We start from the raw sequence: 16307 nt of genomic DNA, 5'->3' as shown, positions 1-16307 counted from the left end.
TCTGTCCGGCCTATGAGTGGTGTACCCATTCTCGTCAACTGATAGACGGACATTAGGGTCACCTGTTGTAGCCATGGAGTCGGCTGCGGTGAAACCAAGGTGACTGAACCTCGGCATCCACTACACACATGAAAATCCGACCTCCTTTCTTTTTAACGAGCAGCATTCACTTGGTCCGTTTCTATGCTATACTTCGAAATTGATGCATTTTATCGGCGTTCCCGGAATGCATCATTGTTGTTGTCAGCGGATGCACTTACAGTATTCATGCAAATTCATGCGGTGTCGACGGTACACTGTTCAAGTATGAAGTATAATATTACATGTGTTATAAGCAAGGTGCATGAAAAAAGCCGTGTGTTTTCTCTTAGCCCATCAAGCAGGCTCAAAGCTATGTAAACAAGTCATAAGTGGTTGTCCTTACCGCAAGGTAAATTGTTCGTTCGTGATCACATTTCCTTTCTGCGGTACCAAGAGAGTAAACCTTAAGGCTTCATTCTGCCATTCGACTCGTCCAACCCAAGTCAAGCCCCCCCGCCAATTCGCCATGAATACCAGCACGGTGATCGACTGGAAGACACCACTATTGGAGACGTGCTGCAGCACGTCAATTCAGCATCCAATAGTACCCAAATGGTCCTTTCGTCGGACGACAGTCACAAGCCAGCATCTTCCAAGTGTCCCAGGATTACTCGACCGTCGTACTGACGCACATCACCTGTCGACTAATGACCGTCCATCCAGAGTCCAGTGTAGCGGTTCAAAGCCACTGAGTGTCGAAGAGCAGGAGCGTGCAGCGCATCGAACCAGGCGCCGCATTTACCAGCAGCGCTACCGAAAGAAACTCTCCGGACTGGAGACGACGTGTGAGGAACAAGTCGCGCGGTTTGACGGTGAAATCCGGAAGCTACAGCAACATCGCCAGCTTGTTATCTCCGGGATTCCGACACAGCCAACGTCGTGGTAAGTCGTGGCAGAATATTTTTCTCTCTTCCGCAACGGCTTGAAGCCTCTGGTCGTCGCAACAGGCGCCAGCAACGAAGCTACCGAGGAATTCCATGCGCAGAAGTGCTTCTTAGAAGTAAGCATGACGCCGAACGTCGCTACTAATTCCGGATTCGGGGTGTCGATGCTGCTTGCCGAATGGGAATGGTTTCGAGTACGCTACCAAGACTTGAAAGTCCAGCTTGTGAGCTTGAATTATGCAGACGGAGACGCGGTGGTGGTGATAGGTTTGTCACGATTTCAGAGCAAACGGTGCGCAACACATTCCCGCATCTCATCAACAGAGAGTTGTGGTCTCCTTTGGCAGCTAAACTGTTGGGGCAGCAACTCGTGGTGTCCACTACCACAACGCGCTTCGAATGGGACGAAGCAAATGCTCAAGCCAGCGCTGTGCTCAGCACAACGGATATTGTGACGCCTCTATTGAAGATCTTGGGAAATCTGGAAGATGGGGCAAATTTACTGACAAATGCCCATTAGCGCACGTGACGTTAAAAAAAAGTAGTCTGCTGAAAGTGTTGATAAAGATATGAAGTTTGGAGAGCATTAAAAGCAGAAAAAGATAAGCATACTGGGATTCCAGTGCCTGGGACTCGTGTTGTTACGGAAAATGTGACCCCGGACAGAGTGCCTCTACAACTTGACTGCACGCACTTCGATTATTTTTTTTCGAACAATTTTGTCAACTTTCACGGCTGCATATCTACATTTTCCTGGTAGTGCTTCGGTTACGAAGTATGGACAGCCCAACCAGGATTAATTCGATGCACCTGATATGTGGCGACATGAAGTAAAAGTATACTGAAATCAAGTAAAATCGGTTAATAATTTCAGAAATCGCATGGTTTCTTGAGATTCACGGAAAAGTAGCGGTTTTTTCGGTGGAGTTGCAAACTAGTTGAGTAGGATATTCGTTTCCATATATTAAGGGTAAAGTACGAAATGTTTGGATGAAGGAGGACTCCTCCGAGAGGGTCTTTGCCGATAGCAGAATGCTCGGTGTTCTAGTTGGTATGCTAGTGGTTTATGCAGCGATATTTGATCTATCTACTAAAGCGCGGAGGGTGTTCGGCGCGCTGCTACCAAGATAGAATAATGCTGAAGTCTAATACAAACTCAGCCCTGTGCACCTACGATAGCATGAGCGATGGCAAGATGATGAAGCGAGGCTCGGTAGGTAGCGCGGCGATGTACAGGTGGTGATAGTCCCGATGCGGTGCGAGTCCAGCTAGTTCGGCGCCACAGCAGCGGAGTTTTTTACCGTGAGCACGGGGGGGGGGCTGCTGCGGCGACCGAAAAAGCTGAACTGAGGACGAGCCCAGCTCTTTTAGATTGTGGTCGTTTTGCTTCTTTGTCGTCAAGGAAGGATCCGTAGTCTAGACCAATCACAGAAATTTTCTGCGGATCATCGAACCTAGTCCAAATCACTCAGTGCGAAATCCCAAAGGAAAGGTCCGTAGTCTTAATCGCTCACCATTTTCCGAACTTGTTTTGGAACCATCTATTGTAGTCAAAATCACTCGATATGAACTGACACAAAGTAAGTTTTCGGACTGTATGAGGAAATACATCGATTTTTTTATCTGAAAGGTTATGCCGCTTCGTCCAAGTCAACAGAATCAACAACCCGTTCGCCTGTTCAAGTACACGGCAAGTTTGACAGCTCGGTGGAGACCAACGACAGCGGTCTGGTGGTGAACAGCGAGGTGAGCCACGTGTTCGCGGCGCGCCGCCAAGACCGCCAGCGCCACCTCCGAAGACCCCAGCACCAACAGCACCACGAGAAGCACCCGCTTCGAGCCTAACTGGTCGTTGATCACCTCGTACACGACGCGTTCCACACCACGGGCGCCGATCCATCGTACTCCTTGTGGTTCACGCCCGAGCGGGCGGCCTCAGTGGTGTCGACTTTCGAAGCCGGTCAGTCAAGAGTGCCAGCATCGTGAAATACCACTGCGCCAGCCGCGCTTCTCGAAAGCGTCCCTGTGGTGCGCCTCATGAACATGACGATCAGCATGGCTGGTGGTTGCTGCTGCCAGTCGCAGATGCTGCGTATAGTATCGATAGTGTTTCTATAATGCGTAGTCGGCGTATTGTATTCTCAGTTTATTTAATACACAAGTGACTTAGTGCGCTGCATTGCAAAGTGCCAGCCACTACGGCAAGCACTCAACCGCGTTCAACGCGGATGCGTGCAAGTATACTCCAAATTATACTTTCAAATACTTTCAGCACTTCGAGTCGTCGTTGTGAGCGCGCCGACCTCTATTGAAGGGCAGGCAGGACTGAAGTGCTTGAAATATGCACTACCAGTCCAAACCTCTAGTATATAATGGTAGGTCACTAAAGGGCTATTTGTTTTGATTGAAGTAGTCCTTTAGCAACCAGTTAGTACGGTACTGGCCCTCCAGTGTTTGTTCAGGAAACTAATGTACTCAAGGGGAAATCTATTTGGCAGTTAGAAAAGTGCGCATAAAATAACGTGCGCGAATTGACTTTTACCGCTGCATTATACGTTAGTTTTGCGTCTTTATTGCCCTATTGTTTAAGGCGGTGTTATTTTGTTTTAAAAAAAACTAAAATTGCTAAAATTCTGCTGAAACAGTAAATATTATCTGCCGCTGGAGAATTTTCCAACAGGAAGGAGAAGATAAAAACGCAATAATAATACAGCCTTCTGATTGGTCCGTCACCAACCAAATAAAACGTGCGGACGTCGTTGTCGGTCAAGTTCACGGTCTCCACTTCGGTCTCCACCAAAATGAGCTCCTCGTCTTCGTCTTCGTCCTCGTCGACCGACGTGGTGCTCAAGAACCCTCCGTGCTTCCGCACTGGCCTCATGTGGGGCATCGCCACGGCCGTCCTCATCGGCGGCCACCGCTTCCGCACCACTCGAGGCGTCCGCACGTCCTGCGACGCCGCCGTCCTCACCTTCGGCCTGGTCAGCTGCGGCTCCTGGTGCGTCGCGTCACCCACCCAAGTCGTGGCACCCTATCGATGTCTCATCCTCTAACGCTAACGCATTGTCATTGTAGGGTCTTCTGCTCCGCTGCGTACCGCGCGCGCGTGCGCCAGACGCGCGACTTCATGGAGGTCATGAACAACCCGGAGCGCAAGGCCGAGGCCGAGCAGTTCCTGCGCTCGCGCGTGCAGACGCGAGACGACGCGGCCGACAAGCAGTAGAATGGCGCCTAACTTACAGCAATTAGAGACTCGGTCGGTGTACGCTGCGAGTTGTTAATATTTCGTGTCAGCCGCAATCGGTTAAATATCGGCCTGCCAGTGTGTGCTCCGTTCGGCCTTTGTCTACCCCTGAAGTTTGGCAGCACTCGCTCTCTCTTTTGTCTGTCGGTCGTCCTTTTGCTCTCAGGTATTGTTTCGTGCTGAGTGGCGGGGGGTGTTGTTGATGGGATTCAGGCCGGTTTGGGCGGAATGCATGCACACCGCGCGCCTTCGTGTGTCGCTCGTGTCTTGTGTTCGCTGCCAAGTCGCCGCTGCCTCGTCTACTTCGTCGCTGCGCCGAGTGAGACGGCGAGTCGGCATGCTGGTACAACCTCTGTTGTGGGGGTGCTCGGAAAGAGTTGACTTTTGTCGTGGAAAATGTGGGGTCCGTCCTCCCAGGGGGGGACGGGTGTGAAAGCGAGAACGGCGTCGGTCTCTTTACTGGATGACGCAGTTTTCCTTGTTGCGGCGCCCAGCCAGCGTCTTCTCCCGGTCCATTACCATTTTCTGGGTAAGTGCAGCTACACAGGCAAAGACAAAAGTATACAGGTTAGAGCAGTTATTCGCGCAGCATTTCCGTGGCAGGATCGATGGAGATACTTACGATTGACGCTGATGAGGAAGGCGTCGCGCGCAATAGTCTCCAGCGCTCCATTAGTGTTCTCTGACGTCTTAGCACTCGTTTCTGCAATAGCACAACAAAGAGGAAATTCGTTAGACGACATGGCCGCGCCAATTCCTGCTGTAGACCGCCAAATGTACCAATAAATCGGCAGCCGTACTGGCTTGCAGCCGCTTGGCCCTCCTCCAGCGACACTACGCGGTTCGGCAGATCGATCTTGTTCCCCACGAGCAACATGGCTGGCATCTGTGTCGGGGTCGAGTACTGGCGGATGTTGTTCATCCAGTAGCCCACATCTGCAACCACAAGCACCGCGATTAGTATTCCTCATTTTTCTCAACGAGGAAACGCAAGGTCCACAGTCACGTACTGTCGAAGCTTCGTCTATCGCTGACGTCGTACACCAGAACAATACCATTCGCGCCCTTGTAATATGCTGTAAAACAAACACCAGCGTTAGATATCCACGTCATGCGTAGCGCATTAATCCCAAACCCCTTAACTTACTAGCAGTGATGCGGTGGAAGCGCTCTTGACCTGCGGTATCCCAAATCTGAAGCGTGATCGCCTCGTCCGCGACGTTAATATGTCGGAGCTTGAAATCCACACTGCAGTTAAGTAGAATAAACAATCGTTAAACACAGTGCAACAAGCATCCACCAATACGGCACAACGTACCCAGCGGTTGCCAGCATCGACTCGGAGAACTCGTCTCCGGAGAACACGCGCATCAAACTCGTCTTACCAACGCCTGTCCACAGCAAAAATCCACATGAGTATCCGCCTCTCCTCTCTCTACTGTCCACTCCTTTCCATTCATCACCCACGTACCGCTATCTCCGAGCAGCAGCAGCTTGAGCTTGTGCTTCTTCTTGGGCGCAACGGGCACCGCGTCCGCCACGACCTCCGCGGTGAGCTTGTCCGCGGCCACGCTGGCCCTGGCGGCCTGCTGCTTGACGCCCTCCTCGCTGTTGAGCAGCCTGGACGTGCTCTTGAACATCTTGTTGCGGAACATCGAGGCGCGCACGGACAGCGACCTGCGCGCGGACAGCTTCTCGGCCTTGAGCTTGTGGTCCTCCTCCTCCTCCATCTTCTTCTCCTCCAGCTGCTCCTCCGTGAGCTGCGTGTCCGTGGGGGGCATGGGGCTGTTGTCCACGCTCAGCTGCAGGCCCTCGGACAGCGCGTCCAGCGCGGCGGCGGACAGCGCGCCCGTGGGCTGCACCACCTCCACCTTCTTGACGCCCACGATCTTGCTGTCGTCCTGCAGCTTCGACACGTCCACGGGCGCCGAGCCGGCCAGGTAGATCTTGGACAGCGACGCCGCGCGCTTGGCCGCGTCCTCCTCTCCGTCTTCGTCTTCGCTCTCCTCGCGCGCGAGGCCGCGCGGCGGCTCCAGCGCCGAGAACGAGCAGCTCCTGCGGCGCGAGCGCGCGTCCGCGTCGGCCTCTTCCTGCACGCGCGCGTCCGCGTCCTCCGCGCCCACCTCGCGCGAGCTGAAGCAGCGCGCGCGCGAGCGGCGCGCGTCGTACGCGAGCTCCTCGGGGTCCTTGCGCTGCGGCTCGTCGTCCGCGAGGATGGAGCGGCTGCGCGTGCGCCCGCGGCTCTCCATGGCGAGCTCCATCTCCCTCTCCCAGGCGCGCTGGGCCTCGGCCTCGGCCTGCTCGGCGGCCGAGAGCTCGCGCGGCATGGCGGCGGCCGTGCTCATGGGCGGAAAAGTTAGCGCTGTACTGCCTCCGGTTTAGCGTTGGCGGCGCTAATCCGAAGGGTAGAGGGCTGAGTAAATGGACCGAGATGCCTCGTTCTCTAATGGCTTGTGAAGAGAGGGGGGGGGGGACTCGACTCGACTCGAGTCTCGGCAGCGACAGGTGGGCTGGTCTGGTCCACAAAGAACGGTGCGCAGGGAACAGACCAGTATGGGCACTGCACCGTTTGATTCGGGACGGAGGTCCAGATGAGCCAATCACAGGGCGGAACTTGCGATACGGAATGGACATGACAGGAAGGAGGCAGCGTGAGTAATGCTCGAAACGGGCCACCGTTGGTAACCGAAAAGCCAATTCCGGAGCATGTCCAGACACTAACTAGACCGGACCCACCCCACACACACAGACAGCAACAAAGGAAGAGTGAGCTTTGTCTTGCCACCAAGTTTGTATCTAAAGTGTCGGCAGATATCATTGCCTCCCTCAGTGCAAGACCGGTAAAATATAAAATGGAGGTGACGAACGATTTTACTTTGTGAGTATTTTGATGGGCAGGCACTGCAACGCAGTGCAGTGCAAACTGCAGCCGCGCCTTCGGACGTAAACAGCAGAGGGAAAAATCCTTTCCCGGGCCCACGGCCGCAGCAGATCGGTGAACCCACTCGGGCCGCACTTCACATCCTTGAGCCTGCATCCTCCAGGGTAGGTGGGTGAGTGGGTGAACATCCTCGTCCTGGCCGGGGTCCCGGTCAGGTCCGGTCGGTACGCAACGATCTTTTCGCGCCGCGCGACGAGTCAAAGTGCAACAGTCTCTCGCTCTCTCGTCTTTCGACAGTGCGAATGCGCTTGAACGCGGTGACGGCGGCTCAAGTATCTGCTCGTCCACAATGACACCTGTTGCCCTGTTGCGCCTTCGGGCCGACGCAACGAGTTGATGCTGGCGGGTGTCGACGGACGCAATGTAATGTGCGTTTCGCACAAATAAGATTTTCGCAAGGTGGGACCATTACAGCCCTGAGCACGAACAGCCCCACGTGTTGTTGCGCTGATATCAACCGAGTCACTCACTTGTAGGGCTCAACTCTCTCTCTCTCTCTTTCTTGCGCTGATCTCTCGCTACTGTCTGATAGCCGTGTTACAGCCTTCGTAGAAGATATCTACTCTAGCGCTGCGTAAGTCTCCTGCGAAGACGAGGGCGTATTTTTAGTGTCGTTCTTAGCGGACACCTACATCCTCCACTCCATTGGGAGCTCCTCGTGTGTGTGACCCATGAGATCGTGTTAGTAAGCTGCGGGTGGAAAGTCTGTTCGCTCCTCAGCGCCGTCGGCCACCAACACGCCACTCAAGCCGTGCACTTGGGATCGGATCCCCCCACGTCGCAAATGCCCGTGAAAGCTGCAATGGCTGCGACGGCGCCAACGCCATTCAAGGGCGAGACCTTTCCTCAGTACGTGCTGTACCGATCCACCCGCCGATGCCTAGGCTCAGAGTCCACGGCCGGCGTTCAAGCATCGACACCACCTCTAGCTGTACAGCCTCCAGCGACAACTCTATTGACAGCAGCAGCGTCGAGACTCGAGCAAGATCAGACACCGCCGCCGCGCAGAGCTCGAATAGCTAGCACCGGCTTCAGACGGCCTCTTCCTTCGCCGAGCCTGCGACCGTCGCTGTCCGAACAGCTCAAGACCATTTCACAAGGAGCGCAGGCGATCACCGCCCAGCTCGCGACAACCTACAACCTGCCGGGCCGCTCCAACGTACCTACCCTCGCGTCCTCCAGCAGCCACGCGCACACCGACCTCAGCCACGACAAGCTCGCATTCCAGGCCACCACCATCGGACTCACCGTCGGCAAACTCGAGTGTCGCTTTCCGTGTCCAGCCACTTTCGCGTCCGACCGCTGCACGTACTTGTTCCAGCATCCGTTCGAAGCCAAGGAGGTGCTCATGATCATGTACTACCGCGACATGCTGCACGCCTCCGTCACCATGGCAGACCATAGCTTCCGCTTCCGACTGTCGCGAGTTCTCGAGCAGTTCGGCGACGACTACAACCCCAAGAACGCGCAACACTGGATTCGAATCGCCCTGGCCACCGCAAGCGAAGCGAAGAAAGTCAAGACCTTTCTCGCGAGTCTTGGCGTCACCGACAGAAGACGTTCCTCCCCTTCCTGTTCCTGAAATGTCCTGTAAATCACACAAATAACAGTGCTGCTAACCCAGCCAGACACCCACGGTACCTCCCAAAGCAATAGAGCAACAAGCGTTGCATTCATAACGAGTGTGCTGGTGTGCGATAGTATCCGTGCCCTGTCATGTCATGGCCTCTCCAGTGCCTACCTGTCCTTCGCGAAGAAATCCGGCAAGCTTGAGACGCAGTTTCTTGTATGAAGCCTCACCAGTCCGATCCAGCACAGCTCAGCTCAGCTTTGGCAACAACCAGAGATACAACAAACAGCATCCTCATCCCACCCAACCACTACGCTGCAAACGCCCTCTTGTCACCCTGCTCTTCAACCTCCTCCCAGCATCAATCTTCTGCCTTGTTCATGCGCTTGCTCACCGTCCTCCGTCTTCAATAGCGCAATCCAGTCGATCAATGCAAAACGAAGAAGCCTTATGCCGTACCTGGGGGTCCTTGCGTCTTTTGAGCAGTAACGAATCACGAAACATAGCAGCACAAGGACCAGGGACCAAACCATCACAGGAACAAGAACAGAGCACATCATCAACAACCACATCACCAACAAGAGCATCACCGCCACCTCGTGCTCGTCGCCAACCACACCTCGTACAGCCACCATTTCATACAAATACGCGTGGATCGACTCGTTGGCGTTTAAGCCAAACGAGCGACCAATGATCGAGCGAAATAGAGGCATCGAGATCGATGGGCGCACATCAAACAATCACACAATAATGCACTCAACAAACCTGTGAAGGTGCGCTTGCGGGGGTCGAGTCAGCACCGCTATCAGGTGCGGTCGAGGGCGTGGCGGCATCGCTAGCAGTAGTAGAAGAGGCGGCATCGGCGCCCGGAGCAGAGGAGGCATCACCTGGAGCGGCGGCAGCACCATCGGCGCCAGCAGCCACGCCAGCCTGGTGCTGGTACTGCTGGTACGCCTCGGCACTAGCTTGAGCAGCAGCACCGGTGACACCCCACGCCGCGTTAGCCGCATCGACGCCGTAGTACGCGGCGTACTCGTAGTAGCCGTTCCAGTACGCGTTCGGATCATTCGGGTCGGCGGTGGTTGCAGCCGCCTGTTCACCGCCAGCAGCCGCTGCCGTTGTAGACGCAGAGGCGTCCTGCTGGTAGTACTGGCCTTGCTGACCCTGCTGCTGGTAGTACGCAGCGTACTGGTCCTGCTGACCTTGAGCTCCGTAGCTGCCATACTGCTGCTGCTGCTGGTCGTAGCTGCCAGACTGACCTCCATAGCTCCCAGATCCACCGTAGCTGCTGTCGCCTCCATAGCGACCGCCGCCACCACCGTAGCCATGAGTGCCAGCACCCTGCAAGATCACCATGTCGACCTCTTCCTTCGCCCCAGTGAGGTTCTGAGGCGGACCCTGAATGGAGATGGTACGCACGGGCGGGTTCGAGCCCGGGTCCGGCACCTGCGGGATCTGAATGCGCACAGCGTGGCGGTCCTGAATGCCCTTGATCGTTTCTCCGCGCTTGCCGATGATAACACCCACTCGGTCGTTGGGCACCTGCATGTAAATGGTTTGGCCCGAAGCCATGCCGTAGCCATGACGCTGGCCCGGCTCCTCGTTAATCATAGAATGAATCTCGAACTTGGCAGCCTCCTTCGCCTCCATCGTGCCTCGGATGGTGATCAGACGCATATCGGGGTGGTTCGGGTCCGGCGTCTGCGGAATGGTTACGCTCGTGCCCGTACGCTGCTGAATAGCCTTGATCGTGCAACCACCACGGCCAATAATCAGTCCAACACGCTCATTCGGCACGAGCAGCTCCACCGAGTCGGTGCCGTCCGGGTTAATGCCGCCGTAGCGCGCCATGCGGTCACGGTCGTCACGCTCGCGGAAACCACCGGCACCCTGGTTCTGCTGTCGCTCGTCAATGAGGTTCTGGATGAGTCTCTGCGCAAGATCCAGCGCATCCTGGTTGCCCGTGATGTTTACAAAACGGTCCGGAGTCTGCGGGGCTCCCTCCTCTTCACGGACGATCTGAATGTGAGCTCCACTCTTCATCTGCAGGTCGCGGATCGTCTCGCCGCCGCGGCCAATAATGTATCCCACCAGTTCACGGGGCACCTTCATGTCATACGACGACTGTCCATCGCTGCTTCCGGGGCCGTAGTGGGCGTTGCCGCCACCGGAGTGGCTGTCGCCATCCCTCGGGCCGCCGTAGTTATCGTTCAACGTGCCGTTGAGCTCCGCGACCTTGCGCAGCTGCTCCTGCTTGAGCTTCATCGCCTGCTGCGGGTTGAACAAAATGTCCTCCACGGCGCTCTGTGCCTTGGCCACAGCCTCGTCCGTGTCGGCCGTGATGAGCACGTGCAGCTCCTCGTTCTCGTCCGGGTCGCCCGTGGGGTCCTTGGACGAACCCTTGCCGCGAATCAAGATGCGCGCGCCCGATTCGTCCTCCATGCGCTTCTGGTTAGATCCGCGAGGACCGATCAGCAGGCCTGGCAACATAAAGTCACAATAAATTAGCAATTGCGTCCGGTACCTTGGACAAATAAATAAAAAAGAAAATAGTCCGCGCGCGCGTACCCATGAAGTTAATGTCCGGATACTTGTCCACAGGGATGTACACTTTCTTGCGCTTCTTCTCACCCATGCCGGGTGCCGGACGCACGCCGCCGTCCACTGCAGCACAAAAAGACACAAAATCCTCGTTAGCTCGTCACAAAAATATCAGAAACTTCAACTATCGGGATCAAAAAAACTCACCGTCACCCTGGCACAAAACAGAACACAAAAATAGATCACACCAAAACGAAAAAAAATCAGCTAAAAGCACCCTCCGGTGTCTCTAAAACCGCGCGTAAAATGCCCCACCTCCCAGCGGCTCTTGCGCTTGCCCAGAGCGTCGCCGCCCGGAATGGCCGCCGCCGCCAGACGCGCCGCGATCTCGCGTGCACGGGCCACCGGGTCCATGTCTGCCATCGTTCGTCTACAGGGAGAGAGAGGGGGTCGCTCTGCACGAGTCTTGCCGGTCTTGCTTAGCTATTCAACGCGTTGTGGCCAGTTTTCACTGGGCGGCAATTTTCCGCCAATCGGCGCGGATTAACTTGTCAACGATTCGCTAATAATTATAAGAATTTAGACCAATCGCTGATGGAAATATTAGACTCTGCTGGCAAGGCTCGTCAAGAATTCCATCCCCGCGGCAGTCCTCGACACCTGCTACATGTATACTTATAGTGGAGGTGGTGGAGGTGGTTGCAAATGATTGACTGTTTACAAGAATCGGGCGTCGTGAGGTCACCGTGTTGGCACTAATCATCAGAAATTATATATTGGCATTCGGTAGAAATTATATTTTGGCATTCGGTAGAAATTATTTTTATAAGCCGGTTCGTGCACTCCTCAAGCGCTGTTCATGTTGTGAGAGGGGTAGCACCAATGTTGCGGTAGAACGCAAGCGAGCCCTGTAGCAACAGTTAAGGCTTGGACGGGGCCAAGTACAAGCAACTAACTGCCTTGGCAGCACAGTCGAAAACGGCCGGGTTGCATCTTCCAGCAGGCGGCGATATTAGTCGTGGTGCCACTGAAACCACTTCCGCATGATTCGACACAGGAGCAACCGTTGGTAGGAATGGCTGTGGCAGCTACAGTAGCCAGAAAGATAGCAAAGCAGGTCGGGGAATTCATGGTACTTGGAGAATTTGGCTCGTGAGGCGGGCGTGGTCTTGGAGAATAAAGCACTGAGCTGTACTGAGAGACATGCCATTTTATTTTGCTTGTCGAGCTACTCTCTCAAGCGAATTAATCTATGGTTGCGCTCGCATTGTTTGCCAAGCCTCAAAACGTATCATCCAGCGGATCGGTCTGCCTGTGTCAGCATTGATCCGTTTGACTATTTCCATTCAACTTTCAGTAAGCTTATCACCTGCGCATGCGCATGTAGCTAGGTCGTCGTGCTCCTTGATAGCAGGAAGGCAATTGGTCTTGCCGTCGTTACACTAAGTTGAAGAAGTACCCAGACGTTCGCAGTGATGTCTATCTGAATGATTCGCTGAAATTTCTGACCTTTTTCCACCAATCAGGTAGCACAGCGCCGGCGTTTGACAACGCCATACATTTTCCGTGGCGCCAAGTGGCACAAGAGCCGCCGTCCGCATCCCATGGCCTCGGCGTCGCGCGTGCCGCTGCTGGTCAAGAGCAAGGGCCGCAAGCCGTCGCGCCTGCCGATCGCGCCGCGCGCCAAGCCGTCGAGCGGTGCGTGCGCGCCCGAAACGCGCTCAGAATTGGCCGCAGGGCGCTAGATTCTAATTTTTGTGTCGCCTTTCTAAAATGTTGTCCGCCTTGCAGCGCCCAGAGCGAAGCGCCCAGCGCCCGCGGAGAGCGACCAGCCCCAGAGCAATGAAGCCGAGACGGTGAATACCCCAGAGGTGCGAAGTTCGAGGTCAAACGCAGCTCTGCAGCCCGAGAAACTTTACTGCAAAGACCCTGGAATTAACGCATGTGTACCATTGTTTTAACATTTTTACAGCCAAAGAAGACTCCGGAGAAGCCCGCAAGCACTGCGCAGAAGGCGCCTCCCTTAGGCGCGCAGAAGGCAGCCCCTACCGTCAGAATTGCAGCCTCCAAGCCGACGGTAGCCACGTCGCCGAGTGTAGCCAAGCCTGCAGGTGCCAAGCCCGCAGCCAAGCCGGCTGCAATTAATGCAGGTGCAAGCCCCAGTACTCCCGCTGCAGCTTCTACTGCCGCTCAGCCGCGCCGCGCGGGCGGCATTGCCATTGGTGGATCGCTGTCGGTGACGTCGCCGAGTGCAGTGCTCAAGAGCCCCGCGACTCGGCCGGTGCCGACGGTGCGCTCGCCTATTGTGCTGCCGGTGCAGCGGCGCCCCGAAAGACTGGCGAAGATCACGTCGGCGGGTCCAGTTTATCGTGCCAGTCCGGTGATGCGTCCGCGCGCGGGCAGTATCGGCAGCTCGCCGGCGGCGCGTCCGCGTGCTGGAAGTATTGGCAGCTCGCCAGGGATGCGCCCGCGTGGCGCGAGCATTGGAAGCTGGCCGGCAGCGAACCCGATGAAACAGAGACTGCTTCGGAAGCTGGACATTAAGCCGCACCAGTCGCCGCGACGCTCGGCGATGCAGCAGCAACAGCAACAGACCTTTCGTAGCCAGGATGGCCCGGCCTCACCGTTGATGCTGGGCGGAAAGCCTGCTCCAGAGATCAGCAAGGACGTGCCAGAGGTGCAGCTTGATTCGCAGCAGTCGCGGCGTGCCACCGCGACGAAGACTACTCGTGCTAGGACTGCTCCAGCGAAGAAGACACGGCCAGCGCCGGTGAAGCGACGGAAGACGGGTGAGACCACGTCAGAGCAGACCAGTCCCGGATCCGCCAAGCCTCGGCGCCGGTCGTTGAGAAATACGGTCAAGCGTTCGCAGTCGTACCGTGAGACGGACGGCAGTAGCACCTCGGGCAGCGAACCGGACGACGACCATGATGAAGACGTGAACCCGGATGATCTTGACCTGCCGGAGGATGAGATGAACGTAAGTCGACGGCTTGTTCTGGTTGGTGGGTTGGATGATTGGATGTACCTCTCACTAATGTTTTCTTTGACTGCTTTTAGGTTTATGTGCCAGCACGTGAGCGAGCTACAATGTGGGCTAGATCACTTCTGCGCAAGGATGAGGATGAGAATAAGGAGGGTGACAAAGAGGAAGAGACTTCTCAGGCGCTGGTCGTGCGTGAAAAGAAGAACCCGGTCCGCAGGAAGCGCAGCAACTCGAACGCGTCCTCGACCTCTTCAGTTATTACGGGCATCGGAGCTGGTTTGATCCCTCGCAGCAAGATGGAGGAGTTGCTCAAGAAGGAGCCATCGCAGATGACTATGGGAGAGTTGGCGCTCACCGTGCCCAAGGGCAGGCGTATGAAGCGCCACGAACGCGAGGAAGCTGCCGCGGACACGCCACTACTGTCGAATTCGGAAGCGTCGTCGAGCCTGCTGAACGTGAATGCGCTCAACCGCGTTCGCTCGCTGTCAGTGTCATCGGAGTCGGCTGCGTTTGCTGGATCCCTTGTGACGCCGCAGGTTCAGATTGTGGATGGACAGATGGTCGTCATGGAGAACACAATCAAGTTGGGTGACGAGCTGCAGCGCACGGCGGATGCTCTGGGCGAAGGCAGCGTCGGTGGGGAGCACATGGGTCTGCCGCCTCGACACTCGGGTTCTCGGTACAATTCTTCACACCCGAACGGCCCGGGCAAGCGCTGGAGCAAGGAGGAGACAAAGCAGTTCTACTACTGCCTCAGCCAGGTGGGTCCGAACTTCTCGATGATGGCGACGCTGTTCCCGACGCGGAAACGCAAGGAGCTCAAGAGCAAGTTCAAGTACGAGGAGAAGAACCACTCAAAGCTCATCGAGATCGCGCTGCGGGCGTCGACGGCCCCGCTGGACACGGAGATGGTGGACGTCATTTCACAGATGGTCGACAAGGAGGCGCAGCGGAAGCTGGAGAAGCAGAAGAAGAAGCGGAAGCCCAGATCGCAGCTGGATCTACTGCGCCCCGGACAGGACGACGACACAGCTTCGGTGGCCAGCTCGATGGTCTCTTCGCCCATGTCGACGCCCGTGCAGACGGAGGAGTTCGTGGAGACGCTGAACGACGAGGACCTATTCCCACCCAGCAGACGCAACTCGTTCGACTTCAGCAACTAACAGTGGAAGAGCAGCTTTATGGGCGTATACACCTGAGCGATCTGTCGCCAGTCTCGATGTGGAGTTTTTGAGATCATCAATTGCTAGGTAGCTACAGTAGTAGGTAGACAAGGACACAAATGACAAAGCAACAAACAAACAAAAGCATGGTTTCAGATGCACAAGTATTGACTCAATTCAAGGCGCATAGATACTGTGGGTAGCCTCTCTACAGCATGGCCGTGACGGCGACAGCCAGCAGACTGGCGCCGGCCGCGAGCACAGTGCGAGACGCGTCGCTGCTGGCCGAAGCACTCTCGGCGCTGCTCTGGCTGGTGGCCGCATCGGCGCTGGCGCTGGTCGAGTCGGTGGTGGCGCTGTCACTGTCGCTGTCGCTGTCGCCGACCGACGCCGAGTCGTCCGTAGACGACACGGAGTTGTCGTCGCTGCCGCTGTCCGAGGCGTCACTAGTGGAGTCGTCGCCCAAGACGCTGTCAGCCGTGGCAGCCGAGTCCGTCGTGGTCATGTCACCGGCGGCGCTCTCCGTGAGGCTCTCGGTCACCATGGTGGCGCCGTTGTCGTTGCCGGCCATGACGCTGTCTCCGAGCGTCTGCGCGTCGACGATGGCGGAGGACGAGGCGAGCGCCAGCACGGCGGCGATGGCGAAGAGCTGGAACTTCATTCTTTCGGGTGCTGAGCTAGTCCGGGAATGCCGAACGGGAGGGGCGGCGCAGATGGCCGTTGAGCGAGCAGCTCCTGTAGAGGATCGAGCGGCCCCAAAGATGGGACGGACGGACAGAGACAGTAGAAAGCCGGAAGGGAGTCAGACGAAACGTCAGTTTTTGGGAGCTTCAACGTCGGCGAGAGGCATGCCACGCAGCACAAGGCTTCGGTCTCCACTCGCCTGTCGCCGGCAGT

At 56.2% G+C, this 16307-nt stretch overlaps 6 protein-coding genes across 6 annotated transcripts; 3 read left to right on the top strand and 3 right to left on the bottom strand.

Annotated features, from left to right (window-relative positions):
• Positions 1-3766: 3766 nt before the first annotated feature.
• On the top strand, positions 3767-4188 carry PHYSODRAFT_306124 (hypothetical protein; the record flags this gene model as incomplete). The annotated part of the gene is made up of 2 exons (XM_009537893.1): positions 3767-3963; positions 4041-4188. The coding sequence occupies 2 exons, from the start codon at positions 3767-3769 to the stop codon at positions 4186-4188; spliced, it is 345 nt and encodes a 114-aa protein (XP_009536188.1).
• Positions 4189-4255: 67 nt separating this feature from the next.
• PHYSODRAFT_526616 (hypothetical protein) lies at positions 4256-6554 on the bottom strand (the record flags this gene model as incomplete). Its single annotated transcript, XM_009537892.1, has 7 exons — positions 4256-4734; positions 4832-4912; positions 4990-5145; positions 5220-5285; positions 5357-5457; positions 5528-5600; positions 5681-6554. 7 exons carry the CDS (start codon positions 6552-6554, stop codon positions 4256-4258), a joined length of 1830 nt encoding a protein of 609 aa, XP_009536187.1.
• Positions 6555-7934: 1380 nt separating this feature from the next.
• PHYSODRAFT_526124 (hypothetical protein) lies at positions 7935-8732 on the top strand (the record flags this gene model as incomplete). The annotated part of the gene is made up of 2 exons (XM_009537891.1): positions 7935-8041; positions 8186-8732. 2 exons carry the CDS (start codon positions 7935-7937, stop codon positions 8730-8732), a joined length of 654 nt encoding a protein of 217 aa, XP_009536186.1.
• Positions 8733-9476: 744 nt separating this feature from the next.
• On the bottom strand, positions 9477-11684 carry PHYSODRAFT_339892 (hypothetical protein; the record flags this gene model as incomplete). The annotated part of the gene is made up of 4 exons (XM_009537890.1): positions 9477-11200; positions 11289-11384; positions 11469-11475; positions 11577-11684. The coding sequence occupies 4 exons, from the start codon at positions 11682-11684 to the stop codon at positions 9477-9479; spliced, it is 1935 nt and encodes a 644-aa protein (XP_009536185.1).
• A 2086-nt stretch (positions 11685-13770) lies between these two features.
• On the top strand, positions 13771-15410 carry PHYSODRAFT_526090 (hypothetical protein; the record flags this gene model as incomplete). The annotated part of the gene is made up of 3 exons (XM_009537889.1): positions 13771-14060; positions 14172-14241; positions 14322-15410. 3 exons carry the CDS (start codon positions 13771-13773, stop codon positions 15408-15410), a joined length of 1449 nt encoding a protein of 482 aa, XP_009536184.1.
• Positions 15411-15553: 143 nt separating this feature from the next.
• On the bottom strand, positions 15554-16077 carry PHYSODRAFT_355983 (hypothetical protein). Its single transcript, XM_009537888.1, has one exon. The coding sequence runs from the start codon at positions 16069-16071 to the stop codon at positions 15619-15621; it is 453 nt and encodes a 150-aa protein (XP_009536183.1). The 5' UTR covers positions 16072-16077; the 3' UTR covers positions 15554-15618.
• Positions 16078-16307: the final 230 nt, after the last annotated feature.

Source organism: Phytophthora sojae (genome assembly GCF_000149755.1).
Source record: "Phytophthora sojae unplaced genomic scaffold PHYSOscaffold_11, whole genome shotgun sequence".
Classification (NCBI taxonomy): Eukaryota; Oomycota; class Peronosporomycetes; order Peronosporales; family Peronosporaceae; genus Phytophthora; species Phytophthora sojae.
This window is presented reverse-complemented; position numbering and strand designations above follow the sequence as displayed.